Source organism: Aquarana catesbeiana, linkage group LG08, assembly GCF_042186555.1.
Source record: "Aquarana catesbeiana isolate 2022-GZ linkage group LG08, ASM4218655v1, whole genome shotgun sequence".
Taxonomy (NCBI): domain Eukaryota; kingdom Metazoa; phylum Chordata; class Amphibia; order Anura; family Ranidae; genus Aquarana; species Aquarana catesbeiana.
In genome coordinates this window covers 143543378-143571362 of record NC_133331.1, presented here as the reverse complement: position 1 = coordinate 143571362, position 27985 = coordinate 143543378, and the positions used below count along the sequence as shown (strand labels likewise).

General features: G+C 41.1%; 1 protein-coding gene across 4 annotated transcripts in view; it reads right to left on the bottom strand.

Moving 5' to 3' along the window:
- Positions 1-27985, bottom strand: part of LOC141106091 (uncharacterized) — a 145585-nt gene that overhangs the window by 114145 nt on the left and 3455 nt on the right. For 2 of the 4 annotated variants that reach the window (XM_073596514.1, XM_073596515.1), the window contains exons 2-5: positions 27681-27748; positions 18165-18641; positions 2209-2250; positions 1075-1149 (exon numbers count right to left, since the gene is read on the bottom strand). In XM_073596514.1, coding sequence (XP_073452615.1) covers positions 1075-1149; positions 2209-2250; positions 18165-18641; positions 27681-27738 — 652 coding nt within the window. In that variant the 5' untranslated portion in view covers positions 27739-27748. The remainder of the gene's footprint in view (positions 1-1074; positions 1150-2208; positions 2251-18164; positions 18642-27680; positions 27749-27985) is intronic. The other 2 variants (XM_073596516.1, XM_073596517.1) reach the window with 2 other exon arrangements.

Genomic DNA, 27985 nt, shown 5'->3' with positions numbered 1-27985 from the left:
GGTTCTGGTCGTCCCAAACGTCTTCCATTTAAGGATTATGGAGGCCACTGTGCTCTTAAGAACCTTAAGTGCAGCAGAAAATTTTTTGTAACCTTGGCCAGATCTGTGCCTTGCCACAATTCTGTCTCTGAGCTCTTCAGGCAGTTCCTTTGACCTCATGATTCTCATTTGCTCTGACATGCATTGTGAGCTGTAAGGTCTTATATAGACAGATGTGTGGCTTTCCTAATCAAGCCCAATCAGTATAATCAAACACAGCTGGACTCAAATGAAGGTGTAGAACCATCTCAAGGATGATCAGAAGAAATGGACAGCACCTGAGTTAAATATATGAATGTCACAGCAATGGGTCTGAATACTTAGGACCATGTGATATTTCAGTTTTTCTTTTTTAATAAATCTGCAAAAATGTCAACAAGTCTGTGTTTTTCTGTCAATATGGGGTATTGTGTGTACATTAATGAGGAAAAAAATGAACTTAAATGATTTTAGCAAATGGCTGCAATATAACAAAGAGTGAAAAATTTAAAGGGGTCTGAATACTTTCCGTCCCCACTGTATATACACACACACATATGTACACACACTGTATGTGTATATGTAGATATATGTATATATGTGTGTGTGTTTTTTTTCCCTTGTCTCTCTCTCCTCTCTTTCTTCTCTTCCCTCCTTTCTTACCCACTCTTCTCTCTCTACTACTCATTCAGGTTGTAAAGTGACTTTATCACTGCCTGTTTAGATAAGGGGGAATCACAGAGAGGTGAAGATAGAGAAGCAGGGAAACTCACAGCCATGTAGCTGTGAATGAGCTCTGCTCTAGTACTGAGGAGGAGGGGACTTCAGAGAGGAGTGCAGAGTGTTGCATCAGATTAGGCAACCCCTCAGAATTGTCTTTTTTTTTATTCTCACAATGTCAAAACTAAATAACATAAAACAAATTAGAGAATTTAGGTCCAGCAGTGGTAGTTGTTCTCTTAGTTTACTTTGCACCTAAGAACAGCACCCCTGAATACCACATGTTTCTAAAATCATTATAAATTTATGATGTAAAAAAAAAAAAAAGTTTAATACCTTCAAAGACAGTTGCAACAGGTAAATGTTTTATTCGGAAAGATATCCTAGAGGTATCTGATCTCCGAAATGGAACTGTAAGGTAGAAAATCAGAAGAGACACTCAATTCTTTTACTTTTATAAGCGAGTTATTAAGAATAATTATACCAAAAATATAATTGTTGATTCACTAAAATTGTAGAAAAGAAAGTGAGCCCAAAAGACATGAGTTGGTGCTAATAGAAGTTAATCAGTTTTCACCTTTCATAATATATAATAACTAAGCAAGAATTCTGGATCCAAGATGAACTTCCCCTATGTATCCTGGGTGCTGGAGACAAACTGAGCCATCCGTGCTCCAGAGACACTTAAAGAGGAGTTCCACTCATTTTTGTGTTTATTAAAAGTCAGAAGCTATAAAAAGTGTAGTTGCTGACTTTTAATAAACACACACTTACCTGTCCCAGGGTCCGATGGGGCCACCCAAACCCTCGCTTCTCTCCCTCGCCTCTCCATGGCGCCAGGATTGCAAGTGTGGGCACCCGGCTGTGACAGCTTGCGGCTTCACACCTGGGTGCCCACTGCACATGCGCAAGTCATGCAGCGCCCCCCAATTGGTCTGGGATTCTTCTAGGACCTGTGATGTGTCCCAGAAGATTGCAAGGAGGGAGGGGGAGAGAACTTCTGTCGATCTGCCTAGGCGTCTGAAGCCAAAAACAGCCGCTGTAAAAACATCCAGTGTGCATGAGGCCCAAGGGAAAGATTTCCTGCAGCACACCAAAGATGTATTGCAGCACATCAATGCTGTCACTATAATACAAGTTTATTGCACAGACAACCAAAGTAGCAGTTCCGACCTAAGGACTGCGCCCTCTAACACATTTCAACCAATTAGACCTAGTTGTAGAGAAATCATAAGAGTCACTTGATTGACACTTGAATAGGCTATCAAGAATACATACTAAAAATGTAATAGCTAATAATCCGAGAAAAGAAAATGAGCACAAAAGAAAGGAGTTATTGCCAATAGTAGTCAATCAGTTTTCACCTTTCATATTAAAATAAGTAAAGAATTCTGATTGGTAACTATTTGCAACAACTCTGCAAATATAATTTTTTTTTTAATGAATAGAGTCCATTTTATTATCACTTACTGTTTCTGTGAAACTCACATGACATTGATGATACAGTAGATTCTGAAACGGAAACACAAAAGAAAATGTTACATCATGGTACCAGTGTAGTACTGTAGCTATTAAATCCTCCTGATATTACAAAAAGCTATGATTCATAACAAAATGATCACAACTTTTAATGAAAAATTCAGTCCATGTACACCAAATATTTCCCGATGATCACCCCAGAACATCTCATTATATTTTAGAAAATATTAAATATTCCCATTTAAGCCATTACTACAAATTAATTAACAAATGGCACTTAGTGATTAGAGTATAGCTGTGTCTCATTAAAGTGGAGCTTCACTCTCTCATTCAACATTGACTATTTTAAATCTTTATGCTAGCATCAGTAAATAGATAGGAAAGTATATTATATTTACTTGTTTTAAACTATTTTCTTACATTTCTTCAGTTACTTCCTGGTTTCTATGCCCGGGCAAATAATGTCATACATCCCAGGAGTCTTCAGTAGGGGAGGAGGGGCTCTGTCATCTAAGTACACCCTCCTGCCTGCATGGCTGTGCTAAGGGCAGATGGATTCCAGGAAGTAAATGTTAGATAAATCATCTGCCCTTACTTAAGATGGCCATAGCCATAGCCAAAAATGCCAGAGGGTTTTTTTTGTCAAAGTGATTTTTCAGTAAAATGAAGCATGGAGACATGGATGGATGAATATGTTTGCTTGGAATATTAAAAATTAAACAAATAGCATTTTGGCTTGTGGTGCTCAAATGCAATGTAGTCCTGCTTTAAGGAGATTTGCCTTCACGTTCTATCCTGTGGACTCAGCACAAAGTGATAGGATATCTTTCCAATGTGAGGGAAATCCCCTCTAAAGGCCCGTACACACGATCAGACTTTTTGACAACAAACATGCAAATTAGCTGTTTTGGAGCAACATCCAACCGTGTGTACGCTCCATCGGACAAACTTGTTCTGTTTCCATCGGACTTTTGTTGGCTGTGCGAACGGACAAACTCTCCAGCAACAAAAGTCCAATGGAGCAAAGTCCGATCGTGTGTACACAAAAGCATCGGACTTTTGTACAAACTACAGTACTCAGCCGCGAGAATGTTTCCAGCGCGAACCCATCGCGCTGGTTCTCGGCGACAGGGTACTGTACATCTCGCGCTGGCTGCAATAGGAAAAACACATTTTCCTATTGCAGCGAGTGCGAGAGGGAATTCCCCTCTGGGGGCATACCAGGCCCTTAGGTCTGGTATGGATTTTAAGGGGAACCCCCTAAGCCGAAAAAACGGCGTGGGGTCCCCCCAAAATCCATACCAGACCCTTATCCAAGCACGCAGCCCGGCCGGTCAGGAAAGGGGGTGGGGACGAGCGAGCGCCCCCCCTCCTGAGCCGTACCAGGCCGCATGCCCTCAACATGGGGGTTGGGTGCTTTGGGGGAGGGGGCGCCCTGCGGCCCCCCCACCCCAAAGCACCTTGTCCCCATGTTGATGAGGACAAGGGCCTCTTCCCGACAACCCTGGCCGTTGTTTGTTGGGGTCTGCGAGCGGGGGGGCTTATCGGAATCCGGGAGCCTCCTTTAATAAGGGGGCCCCCAGATCCTGGGCCCCCCACCCAATGTGAATGAGTATGGGGTACATGGTAACCCTACCCATTCACCTAGGGAAAAAAGCGTCAATAAAATAACACTACACAGGTTTTAAAAGTAATGTATTAGGCAGCTCCGGGGTCTTCTTCCGATTTCGGGGGGTCTTCTACCACCTTCGGGGGTCTCTCAGGCCTCTTCTCCCTCTCTCCAATGTCGTCTCCGCACTCTCTAGTTCGTCTTCCTTCTGCCGGGCTCCTCCGCTATCTTCTGCTCTTTTGCCGCTCTTTTGCTAGCGGAGGAGCCCGGTCTTTTGAGACGTCTTCTTCCCTCTTCTCTTCCAGAGATGTTGACACGACGCTCTCTCTGGCTGTAATGCTGTCTGTGCGCTCTGCTATGACTTATATAGGCGGTGACCCCGCCCCCCTATGACATCACAGTCCGGGCCACCGCTAGCAAAAGAGCAGCAGAAGATAGCGGAGGAGCCAGCAGAAGATCCAGACACCGGGAGAAGATGCCGGAGAGACCCCCGGAGTCTTAAGAAGACCCCCGAAGTCGGAAGAAGAGCGGCCTAATAAAATTACTTTAAACACCTGTGTACTGTGTTTTTTTCTTGACATTTTTTTCCCTAGGTGAATGGGTAGGGGTACGATGTACCCCATACGCATTCACAAAGGGTGGGGGGCCGGGATCTGGGGGCCACCTTATTAAAGGGGGCTCCCAAGTTCTGATAAGCCCCTCGCCCGCAGACCCCGACAACCAACAGCCAGGGTTGTCGGGAAGAGGCCCTTGTCCTCATCAACATGGGGACAAGGTGCTTTGGGGTGGGGGGCGCAGGGCGCCCCCCGCCCCAAAGCGCCCACCCCCCATGTTGAGGGCATGCGGCCTGGTACGGCTCAAGAGGGGGCGCTCGCTCATCCCCACCCCCTTTCTTGACCGGTCGAGCTGCATGCTCGGATAAGGGTCTGGTATGGATTTTGGGGGGACCCCCATGCTGTTTTTTCGGCGTAGGGGTTCCCCTTAAAATCCATACCAGATCTGGGGAACCATGCTGGTTTTTTATTTAAAATTTGGCGTGGAGTTCCCCCTCAAGATTCATACCAAACACAGTGCCTGGCATTGGCAGGGATCCAAGTCGGATCCCCGCTCCAGTGTGAACCCGGCTCGCAAGGTATCAATCTCGCCAATAAAAGTGGCGAGATTGACACAATATCAGACAACAATACAGAAGTTGACCAAAGGGTGGTGGTAAAGAGCTGAAAAACCACGTGATTTGGTGAAAGTTGGCTGGAAAAGTCCTGCCGTCTGTATGCAAGACAAACTTCTGGCCAACGCCCTTTGTACAAAAATACAAGGGAAAGTTTGTACAAAGTCCTATCGTGTGTATGGGGCTTTAGACAGTTATCCCTGGATCATTGGAATATTTCCCTTCTATTCCTGTTCTGCTGGCAACTCAAAATTGTGGATTTACGCTCACTTTTATTCCTTGTGATATTAGTGATCAGGACAAATAAGAAATATTTGGAGCAATAAAAAGCTGACATAGGTTCTAACCCATGGCCACTCTAACCAAATGTTAAAAAAAAAAAAAGTTTTACTCTAATTATACTTTAAATTAAATTAATAGATATACATTATATTTTTTTCATAATGTTATGTTAAAACAATATGATGGGTGTTGGTAACAAGTTAACAACTGCCCATACCATTCACTAATTTGCAAGCATACTTAAAGAGGAACTTCAGTCTCTTTTTAAAAAAATAAATAAAAGCCAGCAGCTACAAATAGAACACAAAAGTTAGGATGGCTGCACACTCAATCCTTGCAAAAACAGCTTTATTCCTTTACAAAATCCATAAAACAACCAGTGCTGATAAGGCAGGGGAGGGAAAAAATAGGTAGGCAAGTTTCACGCGATAATTTGAGCTTTATCAATATCACAAAGCAATGCAGTCTGCACACTCTATATATACAGTATAATAATATTGAATGGTGAAACAGGTGTGCACAATTTTGCAACCATTATCTCGAGCTTCACATATGTGCAGTAAGGATACACAAAAGTACCAATTAGCACTCAAGTGTCCCTATGCACAGAAATGGAGCTCATGGTATGGTAAGTGACAACACAAAAAAATAAACAAACTTGAAAGTGAACAAAAAACAGATATTTAAAAATTTAAAACATGTATGCAAAATTGTGGAGAATATATGTACAAAAGAATGTACAGTATCTCACAAAAGTGAGTACACCCCTCACATTTTTGTAAATATTTTATTACATCTTTTCATGTGACAACACTGAAGAAATTACACATTGCTACAATGCAAAATAGTGAGTGTACAGCTTGTATAACAGTGTAAATCTGCTGCCCCCTCAAAACAACCCAACACACAACCATTAATGTCTAAACCGCTGGCAACAAAAGTGAGTACACCCCTAAGTGAAAATGTCCAAATTGGCCCCAATTAGCCATCTCCCTCACTCGTTAGTGTTACAAGGTCTCAGGTGTGAATTGGGAACAGGTGTGTTAAATTTGGTGTTATCGCTCTCACTCTCTCATACGGGTCACTGGAAGTTCAACATGGCACCTCATGGCAAAGAACTCTGAGGATCTGAAAAAAAGAATTGTTGCTCTACATAAACATGGCCTAGGCTATAAGAAGATTGCCAGGACCCTGAAACTGAGCTGCAGCACTGTGGCTAAGACCATACAGCAGTTTAACAGGACAGGTTCCCCTCAGAACAGGCCTCGCCATGGTCGGCCAAAGAAGTTGAGTGTCATATCAGTGTCATATCCAGAGGTTGTCTTTGGGAAATAGACATATGAGTGCTGCCAGCATTGCTGCAGAGGTTGAAGGGGTGGGGGGTCAGCCTGTCAGTGCTCAGACCATACGTCGCACACTGCATCAAATTGGCTTGTATGGCAGTCGTCCCAGAAGGAAGCCTCTTCTAAAGATGATGCACAAGAAAGCCCGCAAACGGTTTGCTAAAGACAAGCAGACTAAGGACACGGATTACTGGAACCATGTCCTGTGGTGTGATGAGACCAAGATAAACGTATTTGGTTCAGATGCTGTCAAACGTATGTGGCGGCAACCAGGTGAGGGGTACAAAGACAAGTGTGTCTTGCCCACAGTCAAGCATGGTGGTGGGAGTGCTATGGTCTGGGGCTGCATGAGTGCTGCCGGCACTGGGGAGCTACAGTTCATCGAGGGAACCATAAATGCCAACATGTACTATGACCTACTGAAGCAGAGCATGATCCCCCCCTTTCGGAGACTGGACCGCAGGGCAGTATTCCAACATGATAACAACCTCAAACACACCTCCAAGATGACCACTGCCTTGCTAAAGAAGGGTAAAGGTGATGGACTGGCCAAGCATGTCTCCAGACCTAAACCCTATTGAGCATCTGTGGGGCATCCTCAAACGGAACGTGGAGGAGCGCAAGGTCTTGTGATGTCATCATGGAGGAGTGGAAGAGGACTCCAGTGGCAACCTGTGAAGCTCTAGTGAACTCCATGCCCAAGAGGGTTAAGGCAGTGCTGGAAAATAATGATGGCCACACAAAATATTGACACTTTGGACCCAATTTGGACATTTTCACTTAGGGGTATACTCACTTTTGTTGCCAGCGGTTTAGACAATAATGCCTGTGTGTTGAGTTATTTTGAGGGGACAGCAAATTTACACTGTTATACAAGCTGTACACTCACTACATTGTAGCAAAGTGTCATTTCTTCAGTGTTGTCACATGAAAAGACATAATAAAATATTTACAAAAATGTGACGGGTGTACTCACTTTTGTGAGATACTGTATATATACATGAATGAAGCAGACCTAAAGCAAACAAGTTTAGATTATTGCTAGAATTAAATCAGTTCGCTGGTCTCCCTAAAGAAGTAAACAACAAAGCTAGATATTCCCACCCAAAAAATAGATCCGATTTACTATTCAGCAATAAAAATGTGTCAGACCCCATTCGAAGTTCAAACCGTTGGGAATTCTGGTCTGTAAAGTGAAGATCCAAAATACTTAACGTTTACACAGAATTCCAAAACAGTCTCCCCCTCTCTTAGGTGTCAATACTTTCTCTATTGCCTGTATCTGTATTAGGGATGTAACTCCATCATGAGCCTCATTGAAGTGCTTTGCAACATTAGTGGTATGTTTATTTTCGGTATCATAAACAGGATCCTGCAACCTGTCCCTTAATCTTCTTATGGTACATCCAACATATTGAATTCCACATGCTTTGCATATAATTAAATAAATGATGTACCTGGTGTTGCAATTTAGGAAAGTTCTGATACCAAAATTACTACTACTAATTTTGATCTCCCCTGATGATACGAGGGCAACATGGGCAATTATTGGCCCCAGATATGTAATTGCCTACAAAATCCAACCTTTTTTTGGTAATACATGAGCTAAAATAGCTAGGTGATAATGCATTACTCGCTACATATTCTCCTTAGCCGTATAAACTGTCCCATTGGTATACTTCGAATGATATGACGGGGATGTCCAGAATCAGCATGGAGAAGTGTATTTCTTGACAGGGGTTTCCTATACAAGATAGATATAATCCTGCCATCTCTACCTGAGAGGGAGACATCCAAGAAAGGGATGGATTCACTGCTCATCTGTACAGTGAACCGCAAATTTAACTCGACATTTGAACAAATTTAACATGTCATCTGAACAGCAAATCATCTATGTACCAATGGTGCAACTTTATGCTTGAATGGAAAGGATTAACATCTCCAAAGATGCGGACCCTCTCCCAGCATCCCATGTAGAGATTGGTGAGAGATGGTGAAAAACAAGCTCCCATAGCAGCTCCACATCTTTGGATGTAAAAAACATCATTAAAGGAAAAAAAATTGTGGGTCAATAGGTAATCCAAGCATTCAAAAATATAATCCTTATGCACCGCAGAGTATTTACTGTAAAGATCCAAAAATAAACTGACTGCTCCTAAAGCATGGGGTATAGAGGAATAAAGGCTGGAAATGTCACACACAATTCATCTGTCCTCAAGTTCCCATGCAACGCTATCCATAATTTTCAAAAGTTGTTTTGTGTCTCTAAGATAACTAGAAAGAGTCTTAACTATGGGATGTAGCTGACAGTCTATGCAAAAGCCAAGTTGCTCATTCAAGGACCCAATCCCGGCTACTATGGGGCGCCCAGTCAAGGGGGTAAGCCCCTTATGCGTCTTTGGAAGATGGTGAAAGATTGAAGTTATAGGGGTGTCAGGGACCATGACCACTCCCTCTTTCTCAGATAGCACCCCCTATATGAACCCCTTTATCTATAAATTCACTCAAAACATTTTTATACGGTAGGGTTATTGTCATGATCTGCCACCTAAGGGTTAACAATTGTGCAGACTAATTTCAGTAATTGGCACCAGGCTGCCTTATTTAAAAACCTCAGCAGCACTATGTCTTTGCTGTCTGATCTGCAGCTCATACCTGTACTGTGACTTCCTTTTCCTGAGATCCGATCTGTATCCTGTGTTTGACCTGGCTTGTTGACTACAATTGATCTCTGTTATCCTGACCCCGGCTTGCCTTGTAACCATGCTTATCTCTACACTGCTTGATATCCTGTTGCCGAACTTTGCCTGTATCCTGACCATTCTCTGCCTTTCGTCTATACCTACATCTAATCCTCTAGATAAATAATGAAGAAACTCCTGCGCTGTCAGAAATACCTATGCTAAGGGGCACTGCTGCAACACCTAAAATGGCTGATCCAAACAGACAAAAGTGGTATGAATAAAGTGAGTGGTGATTGCGCTGTGATAAAAAGGGGAAGGGGGGAAGGGGAAGGGGCTAACTCAAATGTATAGAGAGGTGAGTGAAAAAAATGAAAAAAACTTTTACAAAAGGTATAATGAGCATGAGGGCTAGTATCATACTAGCACATGAAAAATATTGTAGATACTGAAACAAAAGAAAAGAAAATTCTCAGTGCAAAAGGGCTAGTATCATACTAGCACATATGTGGTAACTCAGCAAATACTTATTGGTGACTCCAAGTAAATAAATAAATGGTGAACAATCCCACCACCTTGTAGTACAAAGTGCTCAAACAATGAGTCATCAGTTCCAGAAAGGCAAAATGAAAAAATTATACAAAATATAACAGTATAATGAAATGTAATAAAGTGCGGTCTCATGGGCACTAAATCCGAATAGACTGAGGAAACAAAATTGCCTAAAACGTATAAAAAGCTATAAATGAGTGACAAATACAGTGTGGGTACAAAAAAATGAACCAAATAAAAAAAATATATAAATCAAGAAAAGTCCATTTGCATGAGGGCTAGTATCATACTAGCACATAAAAAATATTGTAAATACTGAAACAGAAAAAAAGAATCTCAGTGCAAAAGGGCTAGTATCATACCAGCACATATGTGGTAACTCAGCAAATTCTTATTAGTGACTCCAAGTAAATAAATAAATGGTGAACAGTCCCACCTTGTAATACAAAGTGCTCAAACAATGAGTCATCAGTTCCAAAAAAGGCAACTCCACAAGCCACAGGAAAGGGAAAAAAAGTCTTCAGTGGGGACACCTCTGTGCTCGCAAGCAGCTCACCTTACTGCTGCAAGACAACAGCTTGTAATCCAATAACAAATCACCAGCAGGCAAGGGTCCCATCCAGTAGTTCAGGCGATTCGGGTGGTGGGTGCTGAGTTACCACATATGTGCTGGTATGATACTAGCCCTTTTGCACTGAGATTCTTTTTTTCTGTTTCAGTATTTACAATATTTTTTATGTGCTAGTATAATACTAGCCCTCATGCAAATGGACTTTTCTTGATTTATATATTTTTATTTGGTTCATTTTTTTTGTACCCACACTGTATTTGTCACTCATTTATAGCTTTTTATACGTTTTAGGCAATTTTGTTTACTCAGTCTATTCGGATTTAGTGCCCATGAGACCGCACTTTATTACATTTTATTATACTGTTATATTTTGTATAATTTTTTCATTTTGCCTTTCTGGAACTGATGACTCATTGTTTGAGCACTTTGTACTACAAGGTGGTGGGATTGTTCACCATTTATTTATTTACTTGGAGTCACCAATAAGTATTTTCTGAGTTAACATATGTGCTAGTATGATACTAGCCCTTTTGCACTGAGATTTTTCTTTTCTTTTGTTTCAGTATCTACAATATTTTTCATGTGCTAGTATGATACTAGCCCTCATGCTCATTATACCTTTTGTAAAAAATTTTTTTTTCACTCACCTCTCTATACATTTGAGTTAGCCCCTTCCCCTTCCTCTTCCCCCCTTCCCCTTTTTATCACAGCACAATCACTCACTTGATTCATACATCTAATCCTCTGTTACCAAACCCGGCTTGTCTGACTATGTATTCAGTGCCTCCTCAGCTCTGCACCTACCAGCCTGTGTCCTGTTTCCTGCTGCACCAGCTGAACGGAGAACACCAAAAACGAACCAGACACCCATACACCACCAGGCTCTTGAGGCCACTGTTGCAACACCGGTGGCCCTTGAGCCGGTTTTGCACGAGAAAGCCTTCCCACTGCACGTCAGGCTCATCCGGCAGGTACATAACAGTTATCCTTTAATTTACAATATGTGCTATCATCTGACATAATTTCAAAAGTTTTCGAGAGAGATCTTACTAGATTAGCTCTATATTCTAATAGCAGGGGGTATATACACAATGACAATATTGCACCAGGAGAACACGATGCAGTCAAATATTTAAGTATGGATAAAAGTTCAGATGAAGGAGACCTATTTGTGATTCAGAATGCCATTGAGTATGAGAAAGAAGCTCTCTGTCAACTTTCAGATGATAGCACATATTGTAAATGAAAGGATAACCCTACCATAGGCTATAAAAAGGTTATGAGTGAACTTATAGATATAGGGGTTCATATGGGGGTGCTGAGAAAGAGGGAGAGGTCATGGTCCCTGACACCCCTATAACTCCAATCTTCCATCATCTTCCACCATCTTCCAAAGACACATAAGGGGCTTACCCCTTGACTGGGCGCCCCATAGTAGCCGGGATTGGGTCTTTGAATGAGCAACTAGGCTTTTGGGTAGACTGTCAGCTATAACCCATAGTTATCTTAGAGACACAAAACAACTTTCGAAAGTTGTGGATAGCGTTACATGGGAACTTGAGGACATGTGGATTGTGTGTGATGTTTCCAGCCTTTATTCCTCTATACCCCATGCTTTAGGTCTCAGAGCAGTCACTTTCTTTTTGGATATTTACAGTAAATACTCTGCGGTGCATAAGGAGTATATTTTGGAATGCTTGGATTACCTATTGACCCACAATTTTTTCTCTTTTGATGTTTTCTACCTCTAAAGATGCGGAGCTGCTATGGGAGCTAGTTTTTCACCCTCTCTTGCCAACCTCTACATGGGATGGTGGGAGAGCGTCCGCATCTTTGGAGATGGTAATTCTTTCCCCTCTAGCATAAAGTTGTACCATTGGTACATAGATGATTTGCTGTTCATCTGTTCAGGTGACATTAATAGCTTGGAAGAGCTTATGGTTTATTTTAATGACTAATTAAATTTCACTGGACAGATGAGCAGTGAATCCATCCCTTTCTTGGATGTCTCCCTCTCAGGTAGAGATGGCAGGATTATATCTAGCTTGTATAGGAAACCCCTGTCAGGAAATACACTTCTCCATGCTGACACTGGGCATCCCCGTCATATCATTTGAGGCATACCAATGGGACAGTTTATACGGCTAAGGATAATATGTAGCGAGGACGTAGATTTTGAAAAAAATAGGGATATGAGCGACAGGTTCTTTTCACGTGGGTACAGTAGAGAAATGGTTTATAGGGCAGTAGTTACTGTGGATACAAGGAGTGCCCTGTTACAAGACAAAAGAGAAGACAGATGGCTGGGGATCCCTGTATTCTCTACTCCATATAGTCTCAAATTCAGAAATATTAGGAGGATAATGGAACAACACATTTCTATTTTGAATGATGATGAGACTTATGCTTAAATTTTGTCTAAAGGTTTTAAAACTGTGTCCCATCGGGCACCCACTCTGAGGAATGCCTTATCACTTAGCTAATTTAGCTCATGTAATACCAAAAAAAAAACAAGGATAGCAGCATGAGGATTAGACATGGTTAATGTTGATTGAGAGCATTTAGTTCTGCTATAAATACAAGCAAAATGCACCTGAAAGAACACATAAGCTAATCCCTTCAATTCAGGTTATCAACTGAATATAGGGGCAGTAAGTAGTCATTGAATAAAGCTCACCCAGATAGGTAATTTGAAACTAAAGGCTTTTCTACAAACACAAATTACTACTTTTCTGACATTGTTCTCTATAGGGATAAGCCTGATGTTCGCGTCGTAAGTTCGACTCAAACATCAGGTGTTCGCTTGTTCACCGAATAGCGAACAATTTGGGGTGTTCGCGGCAAATTTGAAAGCCGCGGAACACCCTTTAAAAGTCTATGGGAGAAATCAAAAGTGCTAATTTTAAAGGCTTATATGCTTGGTATTGTCATAAAAATTGTTTGGGGACCTGGGTCCTGCCCCAGGGGACATGTATCAATGCAAAAAAAAAGTTTTAAAAAGGGCCATTTTTTCGGGAGCAGTGATTTTAATAATGCTTAAAGTGACACAATAAAAGTGAAATATTCCTTTAAATTTCGTACCCTGGGGGGCCTGTAAAGTGGCGCATTTTTCCCGTGTTTAGAACAGTCCATGCACAAAATGACATTTCTAAAGGAAAAAAAGTCATTTATCCACTTAAGCCCCGGACCATTTGGCTGGCCAAAGACCAGAGCACTTTTTGCGATTTGGCACTGTGTCGCTTTAACTGACAATTGTGTGGTTGTGCGACGTGGCTCCCAAATAAAATTGACGTCCTTTTTCTCCCACAAATAGAGCTTTCTTTTGGTGGTATTTGATCACCTCTGCGGTTTTTATATTTTGCACTATAAACAAAAAAATAGCGACAATTTTGAAAAAACACATTATTTTTTACTTATTGCTATAAGAAATATTCCCCAAAAATATATAAAAAAAACATTTTTTTTCTTCAATTTAGGCCGATATGTATTCTTCTACATATTTTTGGTAAAAAATGACAATAAGCGTTTATTGATTGGTTCGCGCAAAAGTTATGGCGTCTACAAAATAGGGGATAGTTTTATGGCCTTTCTTATTAATAATTTTTTTTTACCAGTAATGGCAGCGATTTTTATCATGACTGCGACATTATGGTGGACAGATCGGACACTTCTGGCACAATTTTGGGACCATTCACATTTATACAGCGATCAGTGCAATTAAAAATGCATTGATTACTGTGTAAATGTGACTGGCAGTGAAGGGGTTAACCACTAGGTGGCGCTGTAGGGGTTAAGTGTGTCCTAGGTAGCGATTCTAACTGTGGGGGGGAGGGGCTACGTGTGACACAACACTGATCACCGCTCCCAATTACAGGGAGCGGTGATCAGTGTCATTAGGCAGAACGGGGAAATGCTTGTTTACATCAGCTTTTCCACTTTCTTCCTCTTTGTGAGACGATCGCAGGTATCCCCGCGGACACCGAGTCCGTGGGACCCGTGATCACACTCACGGAGGTCGCAGCGCATGCGGGCCCGCACACAGCTTCTTAAAGGGCAACGTACAGGTACGTTAATCTGCCTGTACGTGCCCTTCTGCCGCAGTATGTGTGTGAAGTGGTCTGGAAGCCGTTAAAAGTACTCGCGGCTATAATGAATTGTCTATGGGAGAAATAAAAAGTGCTAATTTTAAAGGCTTATATGCACGGTATTGCCATAAAAGTGTTTGGGGACCTGGGTCCTGCCCCAGGGGACATGTATCAATGCGAAAAAAAAGTTTTAAAAAACAGCCGTTTTTTCAGGAGCAGTGATTTTAATAATGCTTAAAGTGAAAAAATAAAAGTGAAATATTCATTTAAATTTCGTGCCTTGGAGGTGACTATAGTAAGCCTGTAAAGTGGCGCATTTTTCCCGTGTTTAGAACAGTCCCTGCACAAAATGAAATTTCTAAAAGAAAAAAAGTCATTTAAAAAGTACTTGCGGCTATAATGAATTGTCGGGTCCGACAATACAGATAAAAGTAATTGAAGAAAACGGCATGGGATCCCAACAGTCCATTACCAGGCCCTTTGGGTCTGGTATGAATATTAAGGGTAACCCCAAACCAAAATTTAAAAAAAAATTACGTGGGGGTCCCCTCCAAATTCCATACCAGGCCTTTCAGGTCTGGTATGGATATTAAGGGGAACCCTGTGCCAAAATAAAAAAAATGGCGTGGGGGTCCCCCCAAAAATCCATACCAGACCCTTATCCGAGCACGCAACCTGGCAGTCTGCAGGAAAAGAGGGGGGATGAGAGAGCACCCCCCCTCCTGAACTGTACCAGACCACATCCCCTCAACATGGGGAGGGTACTTTGGGGTAGCTCCCCAAAGCACCTTGTCCCCAATGTTGATGGGGACAAGGGCCTCATCCCCACAACCCTTGCCCAGTGGTTGTGGGGGTCTGCGGGCGGGGGGCTTATCGGGATCTGGAAGCCCCTTTAACAAGGGAACCCCCAGATCCCGACCCCCTGTTTGAAATGGTATCGGGTACATTGTACCCCTACCATTTCACAAAAAAAAAAAGTGTCAAAATGTTAAAAAACCACAAGACACATCTTGAGACAAGTCCTTTATTAAAAAATAAAAAAATAAAAATGTCCCACGAAGTCCATTCATCTTCTTCTCTCACTCCGCCGACGGACTGGAAAAAAAAAAGATCCGCCTCCATAGGAAGCATCTTTATCTGTATTGCCGGACCCGACAATTCATTATAGCCGCGAGTAGTTTTAAATGACTTTTTTTTCTTTAGAAATGTAATTTTGTGCAGGGACTGTTCTAAACACGGGAAAAATGCGCCACTTTACAGGCATACTATGAACACCCCTCGGTGCGAAATTTAAAGGAATATTTCACTTCTATTGTTTCACTTTAAGCATTATTAAAATCACTGCTCCTGAAAAAACGTCCATTTTTAAAACTTTTCTTTTGCATTGATCCAGGTCCCCAAACACTTTTTATGACAATACCATGCATATAAGCCTTTAAAATTAGCACTTTTGATTTCTCCCATAGACAATTCATTCTAGCCGCGAGTAGTTCTAAATGACTTTTTTTCCTTTAGAAATGCCTTTAGTCCCTGCACTAAATGTGGGAAAAATGCGCCACCTTACAGGCATTCTATAGACACCCCCCAGGTATGAAATATAAAGGAATATTTCACTTTTATTTTTTCACTTTAAGCATTATTAAAATCACTGCTCCCGAAAAAACGGTCGTGTTTAAAACTTTTTTTTTCATTGATGTCCCCTGGGGCAGGACCCAGATCCCTAAATACTTCTTATGACAATAACTTGCATATTAACCCTTAAAATTAGCACTTTTGATTTTTCACATTCGTGTCCCATAGACTTTAACGGTGTTCGAACAAATTTTTTGCCTGTTCGCATATTCTGCTGCGAACCGAACTGGGGGGTGTTCGGCTCATCCCTAGGTCTCTACTTGGACTGGATAGGCATATAATCTATAATGAAAAAATGAAATATACTCTTTTTACATTTCTCTAGGTGTGCAGACTTTGGATAAAATGTCCTTGCACTGAACTCAACTGAACTTCAGACTCATTTATCTATAATTTTCACCAGTACTGACCCACAACAATGTATCATACAGAGTGTTTAAAGCTGCTGTATTTCTGTTACTTGTTAGCAATAACTCTGTTTACTTTTACATAGCCCTTTGTGTGAATTTGAACTATTACAACTTTAACCAGTTTTTTGTCAATGTTGAAATAAACGTATGACACCATGCACATTTCTGTGTTAATGGTTTGCTTCCTTAAATATTTGTCATTAACAACTTCTCAAATCATATTTTGCATTTTGTGGCCAGTGTCAATGTAGGGGTGGACCATTATTAGAGGTGAAACTTTGCAATAACAGCAGAAAGGTAAAAAGTAAAAGTTTTTAGAAAGAGGCTTTTAAAAAACAGATCTTAAAAAACACTGGCCTATAACCTGACCCCAACCTCTTCCAATCCCAAAATTCAACCTCATCTCTAAAAATTAACCCTTAATTGCCCTTCAATTATTTAACTGTATGATTAGCTTACAGTATATGTTAACCCTCACCTTGTAAAACATCCTATTCAGTTTAAAACAGAAATGAAAGGCAATACACTTGTGTATGCATAATAATTTTTTCTCCCTTTTTTTCAGCTGCATAAAGAGCTCAGAGTGTAAAATGTTGTGGTAACCTATTCTTTAACTTGCATTTCTAGGCAAATGTTTATTTTTTACTTTGAATTGAGTTGGGAAGAGTGAGATCGTCTGTCGAATTTTAATCGCTGTCTGTGTCCCCTTTAGGGAAATTCACCCCTCTATTGTACTAATGACCATTGTCATGAGAAAGAAAGTGAAGGTAAATCCAACATTTTCGAGCTGTCCCTAGAATAAGAGATATGGGGATATCTGTTCCCAAGTGTCTAATGGGGAAAATTCCCTTTCTTTGGAAGATTGCTTCTAACTTCTTGTTGTGTCTTTGAGACAGGAAGTAATAAAAGTTTCCCCAGTGATACACAAATGGCAAAAAATAATCTAGTGGGAGTTTTAACCATTTCATACTTAATCCAAAACTATAAAATATAATTTGGTTAGAGATAATATAACACTGAAAATGGAGACTTACCTTTAAACCTAGCCCTAACCATAATTTACAAAAAAGATCCTTAACCCAAAACTTAATCCTAAAAGTTAATTGCTTAGCCTCCTAAATTGTAACCATAACATGAGCCTTACCTGACCTAAGTCTTCAGATTGTTAGCTGTGCCCCTTTGGTGCCTCCTTGGATCTAGGGCCAGCCAGTACATTGAAATTTAACCTCTGATCAAATTGAGATTAGGACCCACCTATTAATGGCAGTAAGTCATGACTTAACTGAAAAATTCAGCCTGTGTGTGTGTGTGTATCTCAAAGGGAGGCAAGGACATGTACTTTTCACCATCAAAAATAAACTATTTTAGTGTGCCTGGGGCATGCTAAATTGGCCTCTCAGACTACCATGTCATTTTAATATGCGTTAAGTGCAGCTTGATATTTGGGCCAAAATCTTTTCTAAGGATGGGGTATTAATGACTTTGAGAGCTCCCCAAAAGCTCTAGGCACTACACTCACAATCAAATTTCCCTAATTTTTTCTGCCTTTGTGTCACTTTATAGACCCATTTAATCAATCACTTCCTTCAAAATATGCGATGAACATATCATTACCTGGGTCACTCAGTTCAAATTTTCTTTTCCTGACATGTATTGGTATCTGCTGTGCCTTTTTTGTAATTGTTTTCATCAGCTTTGGTAGCAGGTAGGGGTCGTTGATTGCAATCGAGTAACTGTTCTTAGCAACAGCTGGAGGCATAATCGGCGTTGAATCAAACGTCAGAAACACAATTCTATCCAAATAATCCACTCTGAGGAGTAGGTTCCGAAATGCGGAAAAAATCCTGTCCCTATAAACTGGTATAATAGTTGTTGGTATTATAGTAATTGGTTTACTTAAGGCTGATATAACATGTTCACCACCATATATGTCTCTGGAACCATAGTAACATTTAAATCCATTTGATTCAAGAGGTTTGACAATTTTCTCAGCCATATACTCATCTTTCTCCCTTTGCTTTGCATTCTGTGGTGATGGTGGAGACAATATATAAGTGTGATAGCAATATAGCTCATGGAATATTAGATGAGCTGTAAAGAAAATAAAAATAAAAAATCAGGTTATATAAACAAAGTTCAAGTGTATGAAAGTTCACCTGCCAATAATTTTAAAAATGAGTTCTAATTAAATACATTGATGATGAGAGTGGTTGACAACAGGTGCTGCTAAAGCGGTCTGTGCCCTAAAGCAGAACTCCAGCCAAAAATGAAAAAAAAAATGAATATATAAATATCTATCTTATTATTAGATAAATAATAATCTGAAGATGCCATGCAGTCCTTTTTTCACCCCTAGATGACAGTTTAAATGAAGGCCAACATCACTCAACTCACTTTCTCTGAACTCAACCTGTCAAAGTATGAGTGGACAGTGAATGAGAAGCAGCACTGTGATGAGCTCCTCGCTCTGGCACTCTGATTTCTTCTCTTTCAGCATGCTCATTGTCAGCTCATGAACTAATTGGCTTCTTGTGCTGCTTCTTCCTCTCCCACTCTGAAGAGCTTAATACCTAAGTCAAATTAAAACTGAACTCCAGTCAAATATAAAAGCCACAAATCAATGCACATCTGTATTCATTAATATCTAATTAAATGTATTTTAAATGCAAGAAATGTAAGTATTTGAGTTTAACTTGGTATCAGCCTCTGAGAGATGAAGCACTGAAACAGCAGAAAGGAATGCTTCATCTTGGAAGAATTAAAGAAAATTCCTTCATTAAGCATTGCCTGCTTGAAGACCTACATCAACCAAAGAAACTTCCTGCTATTAATTAACGTTCCACTGATTGGGTATATGAATGTATTGCTTCTTTTCAGTGTCCTTAGTACATAAGAACCCAGCCCTTTTCTGACATTTGTTGTTTACATCAACAAAAATCTGTATTTTTTGGTATTAACCCCCAAACATTATATATATTTTTTTAGCAGAGACTCTAGAGATTAAAATGGTGGTCATTGCAATTTTTTATGTCACACGGTTTTTGCACGGCGGTTTTTCCAACCCCTTTTTTGGGGAAAAAATGCACTTTAATGAATAAAAAATATATATATTTATATAGATATATATCTATAGATATATACCCCAATTTATTTGTATAATGTGAAGGATGATGTTACGCTGAGTAAATAGCTACCTAACATGCCATGCTTCACACCATGGCGCCAAATTACAGTACTGAAAATTCTCCATAGGTGACGCTTTAAAAATGTCTACAGGTTATCGGTTAAGAGTTACAGAGGATGTCTAGTGCTAGAATTATTGCTCTCGCTCAGACATTCGCTGTGATACCTCATATGTGTGGTGCAAGCACCGTTTACATATGTGGGCATGACCTACATATGCGTTCACTACTGCGCGCGAGCATGTGGGGACGCGGGCTCTTTAAAAAAAAAAAAATGTATTACTTTTTTTAAACTTTTACAATGTCCCTTTAAAAAAAAATGTGATTACTTTTTTTGCTATTACAAGGAATGTAAACATCCCTTGCAATAACAATACAGCATGACAGGTTCTCTTTATGGAGAGACCCTAAATTTCTCCTTTACCCTTAAAAGCAAAAGATAAAAAATGAAAAAAAAAAAAAAAAGAAGATCTTTTGCTTCAAGAAAAAAAATGTTTACATGGCCTGGGAACCGGTAGTGATGTCATGACGTCGGTCCGTTCCTCCAAGGGCATAGAGATGAGCGGTGGCCATCTTACCATCACTTATCTCTATGGGAAGACACTGCCAGTGCTGAACAGTTCCCTGGCTCAGTGATCGGTAACAAACTCGAGAACCACCGGAAGGGGCGGGAGGGGGCGCCTCTCCTTTTAAAAGTGTACCTGTGGTGAATCCGCTGCAGGGATCACTTTTATCTGAAAGAGAATTGCCTAAGAGAAAAGAAAATATAAGGGTTATGGCATCTAGCTACAGCTGGTTTTTAACATCAAAGTATTTTTTCCAGTTAGGGGGTTGACAAGTGGTTAAGACAGTTCTGTGTGTATGGTAAATCCCTGTTTCATTTTCTGTGTATGTGGATTCCTTTTTTGTGTCTTCTCTAAGCAGTGCCTTTTGATATCTCTTTTTTAGTATCTATTTACCTGATTTTATTTCCTTGAATTTATGCAACAGTGCCATACGACTCCAAGAACAAGTATCAGCCAACTCCTTGTTACACCACTTTATTGTAATAAAAGTCTTATCAGACTAGAAAAAACACACCTACATCTGAGAATAAATAGGTAATTCTACAATGATTAGTGTTTAGACTAAGAAAAGAGTAGGCTAATGTACTGTAGACTATTTGAGGATGATGACAAAGCTTGAATGAAGGGCAGGATATTCTCATAAGTTACAACTTTGTGAAACTTTGTTTATAGCCTGTTATTGACAAATGAGTGCCATAAGTCCAACATTTTATCATATGCTATTAATTAAATGAAGGTGAAACTGCTGGCAAATTGTAGTAGTCTTGGAGAGCGAGGAAGGGATAGAATCTCTGAGTTTTTTTTATTGTCAATCTCTATTTGTCACAGCAGGAGGCTTCCCTGTTAGATCATTTTCCCTCTACTGCTCTCCTGGTGACAACTCAGAAACTGAAGATTTTACCTTACTTTCTAACCCAGCGACAATGGTGACAGTATTAAAAATAAAGCTGAATCTCCCAAATAGAGTCAAATACGGCATCTAAATCAAACTCTTTCAATTTAAAACAGTTTTAAAGGTTCACATGAAAATTGTGCTAGCATCACTACACGTCGGCCAAGTTAGCTCGCATGGGGGTACAATCAGATCCCACAAGCACTAGGTGTTGCAGGGACCATTGGGATCTGATACACCTGCTATGGCAGTGCGCCGAAGCTGCACCTATATTGGAAGGTTGTAGACATTCTCAATCGGGTCTTCCAGGCTCAGATCCCAGAGGACCCTAAATACTGTCTACTGGGTATATTAGAGCCTTTTTTCAAGCCCGCTTAGTAATAGAGACACTGGAAATTTGCAGGAATGGATTGCTAAAATGGGGGGCACCATCAGATTGAAGAGGTTTATTTAACAGCACAGGGATGGCAGGGGTAAATTCGACAAAATATGGTCTCTGTGGCTGGATGTTCCAGGCTTAGCCCCGGTTGATCTGGTTATGGACTGTATACTTTTATAAACAAGAGGGCACTGAACACCATGGGTGATGACTTGGTGGGGGAAAATATGCTGTGACCCTATAGGGATTCCACAAAGAAATGTCTCTTGTACATGCGAATGAGATGAAAACTGATGTATGTAACTGTCAGGGCTGGGCTCAGCCCTTCCTTCTCAAAGCTCTGTGCTCAGCTGATGGTTAATTGCCAGACTCTGCCTTCCACAGTGAGTCACCTGGTCTTCATTTCCTGCTCGTCAGCTACAACTGCTGGTTATATAAACTCCTTGGATCAGATCATCTGTGCCTTTGCCTTGGTCAACATATCCGGACTCTCTCTGCTGTGTTTTCCTATGAAAAACTTTTGCTTGGCTGACTTCCCTTCTGGTTGCTGATCCTGTTTGCTGCACCCGACTTCGCTGATCTCTGGACTCCCATTTCTCTGGCTTGTTCTGACTACCCGTCCTGGTTACTGAACTCTGGCTATGTTTTGACTACGTTTGCTCTGTTTATACCATTTTATTAAATAGTGTACTTTTCCTGCACTTCAGTCTGATTCATGGTTCCTGACAGTATAGTGTTGTTTATGGTGTTGACAATACACTAAGTAATACTAGCTATATTTCTGGATTTAATTTGCTCTAATTCGTATGTTCTGTATAGTTTCCCAATAAAACCTTTTTGCTTGAGAAAAAAAACCAAAATTGTGCCAGCGCAGCCCAAAGATTGGGCTAACTAGAAAAGGTGGGGTAAGGCATTATTTAAAGTGTTACTAAACCCAGGACCCTGCATTCATTATATCTGGTTTCCCACAGTACACAGAACATGGAAATGCAATTATTTTAGTAACAATAAACAACTAAATACATTTTCTCATCAGCAATATATAGCAGTCTTGTGATTTCTATCAGTTCCTGGTGAAGCTTGTAGGAGGAGTTTTCATATTGCACTGAGCTGTCTTATGAGTCTGCAGCATCTTCAGGACCTTCTGTCTGGACATGTCTGAACAATGCTGATTGGCCCTGTACTGATCACATGCACTCTCCCATAAAAAAAAAAAAAAAAAAAGAAACTTCTATGGCAATACACACCAATCTGTGCAGCCTGACTCCAGTCACTGTGTCTTATCTGGACTTGTCCAGGGGGACAGTGCGGGGGGGGGGGGGGGAATCTGTGCATACAAGATCAAGCAGCCTTTTTACATAACGCAGAGGAATAACCCCTTAGGTTCCACAGTGGTTATAACAAGCATGCTTTACTGCATATACAGACTGATTTTACATTTGTGGGTTTAGTAACATTTTAACTATTTTTTTCAGTTTAATGTTTACAAGCACCATAAGGATATATGATGTAAATTATACATTAATGTTTTGTTCTAAATGCCTAGATGCTAAATGATTGGATGCAGGGCAGTATTTAGATATTTTTCTACCCTAGGCACAACTGAATGATGGCACTTTTTTGTACAAGCTCCACATCTTATAACCCTCAGTTATTTTTATTTAAAAACAATGCTAAATGCTGTCTGTATTCAGAACTACATTGTGACTGTACAGAACAGCAAATAATAGAAATGAGAAATATTTTATGTTTCGTGAACCATAGTGAGTCTTCTGACTCCTCCCAACATCTGAAACACTTTTTTTTTTTTTTAACTCGCAAAGAGAAGGAGAAGCTGTTCACCATTTGAAAGCCTCATGCCGCGTACACACGACCGGACTTTCCGGCAGAAGAGGTCCGACGGAATCATTCCGACGGATATTGCGATCGTGTGTGGGCTTCATCTGACTTTTTTCTTCAAACATTCAGACAGACTTAGAAAAAGAACATGTTTCAAATCTTTCCAACGGAATCAATTTCTATCAGGAAAACCATTCGTCTGTATGCTGGTCCGACAGACCAAATACTAGACTTGTGCACAACGGAAAATTTCCTTCCGTTTCGGTTCGTTGTCATTCGTAAAATACATAATTTCATTCTGTTATATTCGTTATGTTACGTTAATACGTTTTCAGATAATTAGTTAATTCTGTAGAGTGTCGATATTCGTTATACTGAATCTCGAATCATGTCGAATTCATTCATTATATGCGCTATAATTTCGTTTGTGTTCGTTGAAATTTGATATTTATATTCGTGATAATGATTCGTAGTTTCCAAACACACACAATGACAATATCTCTTCTCCTTCAATATCTCTTCTCCTCTGCTCAAATACAATGCAACACCCTTCTCACTCAGTTCTCAGGAATGCACTTTGCCAGTAATCCAACCTCCAGCACAAAATTAATCAGCTGATTGGACTGTAAGATTTACTTTGAGTTGAACTTTTGTTTCATTAGATCTTTAATGAATTGCCGAATCATGTCGAACTCATTTGTTATATTTGCTATAATTTTTCGTACTAGTTGAAATTCGATTTTTTTTTTTAATTTGGACATCCGAATGTCCGAAAGATGCAAAATTCGGCCAAATTTAGATTAGTTACGAAACGAATTGCACATGCCTACCAAATACGACACAAGGGCAGCTATTGGCTACTGGCTATTGAACTTCCTTTTCTAGTCCCGTCGTACGTCATCACGTTCAAAACGAACGGACTTTGGTCCGTTCGTGTTTGGGCAAGTCCGTTCAGACGGAAGTCCGTCGGAACCCCGTCGGGAAGATCGTCTGACCTTTTCGGACGGAAAGTCCGGTCGTGTGTATGCGGCATCAATATCAATTTATTAAACTCTACATCATATAGACTCTATCACTTGGGAAAGGCTATACTAACCAGTTGGCACAATCTGTATGATTGAAAAGTTTAATAAACGTATACAGTATCAAGGTTTTTAAATAGTGTGTGGCTTCTTTTTGAGAATTTGTGTGTAGAGCAGCCAGGGGCCACTGAGAGTCGGCTACCTGCACATTTTAATTTGTTTGCTGAATTTAGCCACAAATATTCAGAAGTGGTGGAGCTATGAAACAAATGTAAAAAAAAAAAAATTGGCACAGTTATTTAATTTTGAGACTCAGTGTTGTCCCGCTAAGCCCTCATTCACATGAATCCCCTGCATTTCTTTTATTTAACTGTCACTGTCATTTATCTGGGTATAGGTATAGAAGTATAAACAGACGTTTTGTTTCTTGGATCAAGCTCTTCTGTGTTTAAATGTACACACCCTCAGAGTATCTACTCTGCCCCCGGACACACAGATTTTTTTTTTTTTTTCTTGAATGCAGCTAAACTGAATTCGCCTGCACAGAAGTAAACGTATAGCAAGCATTATACCATAGTGTACATGCACACGGATGTAAGTGGGCAAAAGGGAGCTCTAGTATAAAACTCCCAGCATTTTCCTGCACCCCAGGGAGCTGAGGGTGGCGTATACAGCCAATAATTGAAGTGAATGGCTGTATGCACTTGTACTTGTGTAAATGCATATGATCTTTTGCATTGGTGTTTACACACACATTTGCATATGAAATATTTTCCCAAATGTGAGAAACCTTCAGGAGGTTTATGCCAGAGCTCCCTTGTGCCCGCAATCTTGTGCATGTACCCTTAAAATAATTACATGTATTTATATGTGTTTAGAAATGTCCTAAATGCATATAATCGCATGTCCATGTAAATGAGACCTTACCTTACTGTCCTAAGCATTGACTCACAAGTGTCATTATGGTAAATACATTCTGTTTAGCCATATGGCATTTATTAAAGCGGAGCTCCACCCAAAAGGGGAAGCTCTGCTTGTTCACACCCTCCACTGCCACATTTGGCACTTTTTGGGGGGGAGGGGGGAGCGACTACCCGATTTTTGACAGGTACCCGCTCCCACTTCCTGGTAAGATGCCCGCACGGCGATCTACGTCATGTTCGGCCCCTTCTCCTCCACCCCACCCCCCCTGCTTTCTGGGACCTGGGTGTGTCCCAGAAGACGACAGGATCATTCAGAAAGCGCAGCGCAACTCACACATGCACATGATTGCTTCAGCCCTGGTTCACACTGACTGAGAGAATGAAATAATCCAATTTCATTAACGCATGTCAGTCTTGATTTTGGGAGCGATTGCAGAGACTTCTGTGCGGGTTTCTGCACAAATGTCAATGGAAATCGCACCCCGAGATCGCCAAAAGTAGCATAGAAACTACTGTTGGGAATCGGTGCAGCGCCGCAAATGTGGCCACTGCCTTTGCTGGCAATCGCCACCGATTTGTAATGCAATTTGACATGTAAAATTGCATGCCAAATCGCATCATTGTGAACCAGGGCTCACTGTTGGTTTCCCTTACTTGCAATGCTTGCGCTTGCACCTGAAGCTGATGGACAAATCGGCTCGGGGTGCCGACATTGCGGGATTCCTGGACAGGTAAGTGTCCTTTATTTTTATTTGTAGCTGCTGACTTTTAATTTTTTTTTTTTTTTACAGGCTGGAACTCTGCTTTAAGCTAAAAAAAAACATTGTCATTAAAACATTACAGGTGGGAACAGAGGAATATGCAAACAACGAAACATTATGCATGTAAACTAAATCTAAATACATAGAAACAATTATATTATGTTATCGGCGAGATTGGACACCTGCGAGCCCCATCGCGGGGGCCAGCGCCGAGCTGGCTCGCTCCTCGGGAAAGAAAAACTGCGTTTTTTCTTTTCCCGATGAGCGACAAGCATTGCTGACAGGTGTCTGGTATGAATCATGAGGGGGAACGCTGCGCCAAATTTTAAATAAAAAACCGGCATGGGTTCCCCTCCAGGGGCATACCGGGCCCTTGGGTTTGGTATGGATTTTAAGAGGAACCCCCTACGTCGAGGGTCGTAGGGGGGTCCGCCCAAAATCCATACCAGACCCTTATTCGAGCACGCAGCCCGGCCAGTCAGGAAAGGGGGTGGGGATGAGCGAGTGCCCCCCCTCCTGAACCATACCAGGCCGCATGCCCTCAACATGGGGGGGTGGGCGCTTTGGGGCAGGGGGGCCCCCCACCCCAAAGCACCTTGTCCCCATGTTAATGAGGACAAGGGCCTCTTCCCGACAACCCTGGCCATTGGTTGTCGGGGTCTGCAGGCGGAGGGCTTATCGGAATCCGGGAGCCCCCTTTAATAAGGGGGCCCCCAGATCCCGGCCCCCCACCCTATGTGAACGAGTATGGGGTACATCATACCCCTACCCATTCACCTGGGGGAAAAAGTGTCAATAAAAAAACACACTAGACAGGTTTTTAAAGTAGTTTATTAGGCAGCTCCGGGGGTCTTCTTCCGACTTCTCCAATCTCTGCGGCCTCTTCTTCCGGTGTCCGGTTCTTCTCCCGCTCTCCGGTTCTTCTGCCGGGCTCTTCCGCTATCTTCTGCTCTTTTGCCGCTCTTTTGCTAGCGGTGGCCCGGTCTTCTCCATCGTCTTGTTCCCTCTTCTCTTCTTCCGATGTTGACACGATGCTCTCTCCTGCTGTAATGCTGTGTGCGAGGTGCGCAACGACTTACAGTATATAGGCATAGGGCCTGGTCACCAGGTGAAGTCACCCGGTGACCCCACCCCCTTATGATGTCACAGTCCCATCATGCCCCGGGACAAAGGATGGGATATATAAAGGAATTTTATTTTGTTATAGTGTGGCAGGCAATCTGATACTAATTGATACTGGGGGGGGTGGGAGTACAGACTAACTGCCACTGACATCACCAGTAACACTAATACAGTGATTAGTGCTAATAATAATAATAGGGCTAATTAAGGGGTACTGTGTGCCTAACAATGTTTAATGTGTGTACTGTGTACTGTTTTTACTGAGTGATGTGCCGGTTTTTACAGGGAGAAAAAAAACGGCACATCACTGTTGACTGTAAAGAGCGTGCAGTACTATATATAGTATTTTACATTTTCTCACTAATCTTTTTCCTTTACTTTAAATTTAAGAAAACATAATACAACAATATTTTGTAATGATCTATATAATAAAGCTGTACTTGCCATTGCCAATAGCACCCTGCCCACATTCAGGGCACGTCTCTGTGTCTGAAGAATTCATATTTTATGGCCTACATACAAAAAAGCAAGTCTCCGTTACTTCTGTCACACTATAACAAAACTTATATAACAAAACATATTAATTTATTTATATAGACCAGAGCTATCCAAGCTGTTACAGCAACAGGTCACCATTTTAAAGGGTGGTAGAAGCCACCGGTTCCACCAGAGAGTCCTTTTGTACAAAAACTGTCATCTGATGGATTGCCCCATTGCAGAAGATTAAAGTATAACTATGGCCAAAACTT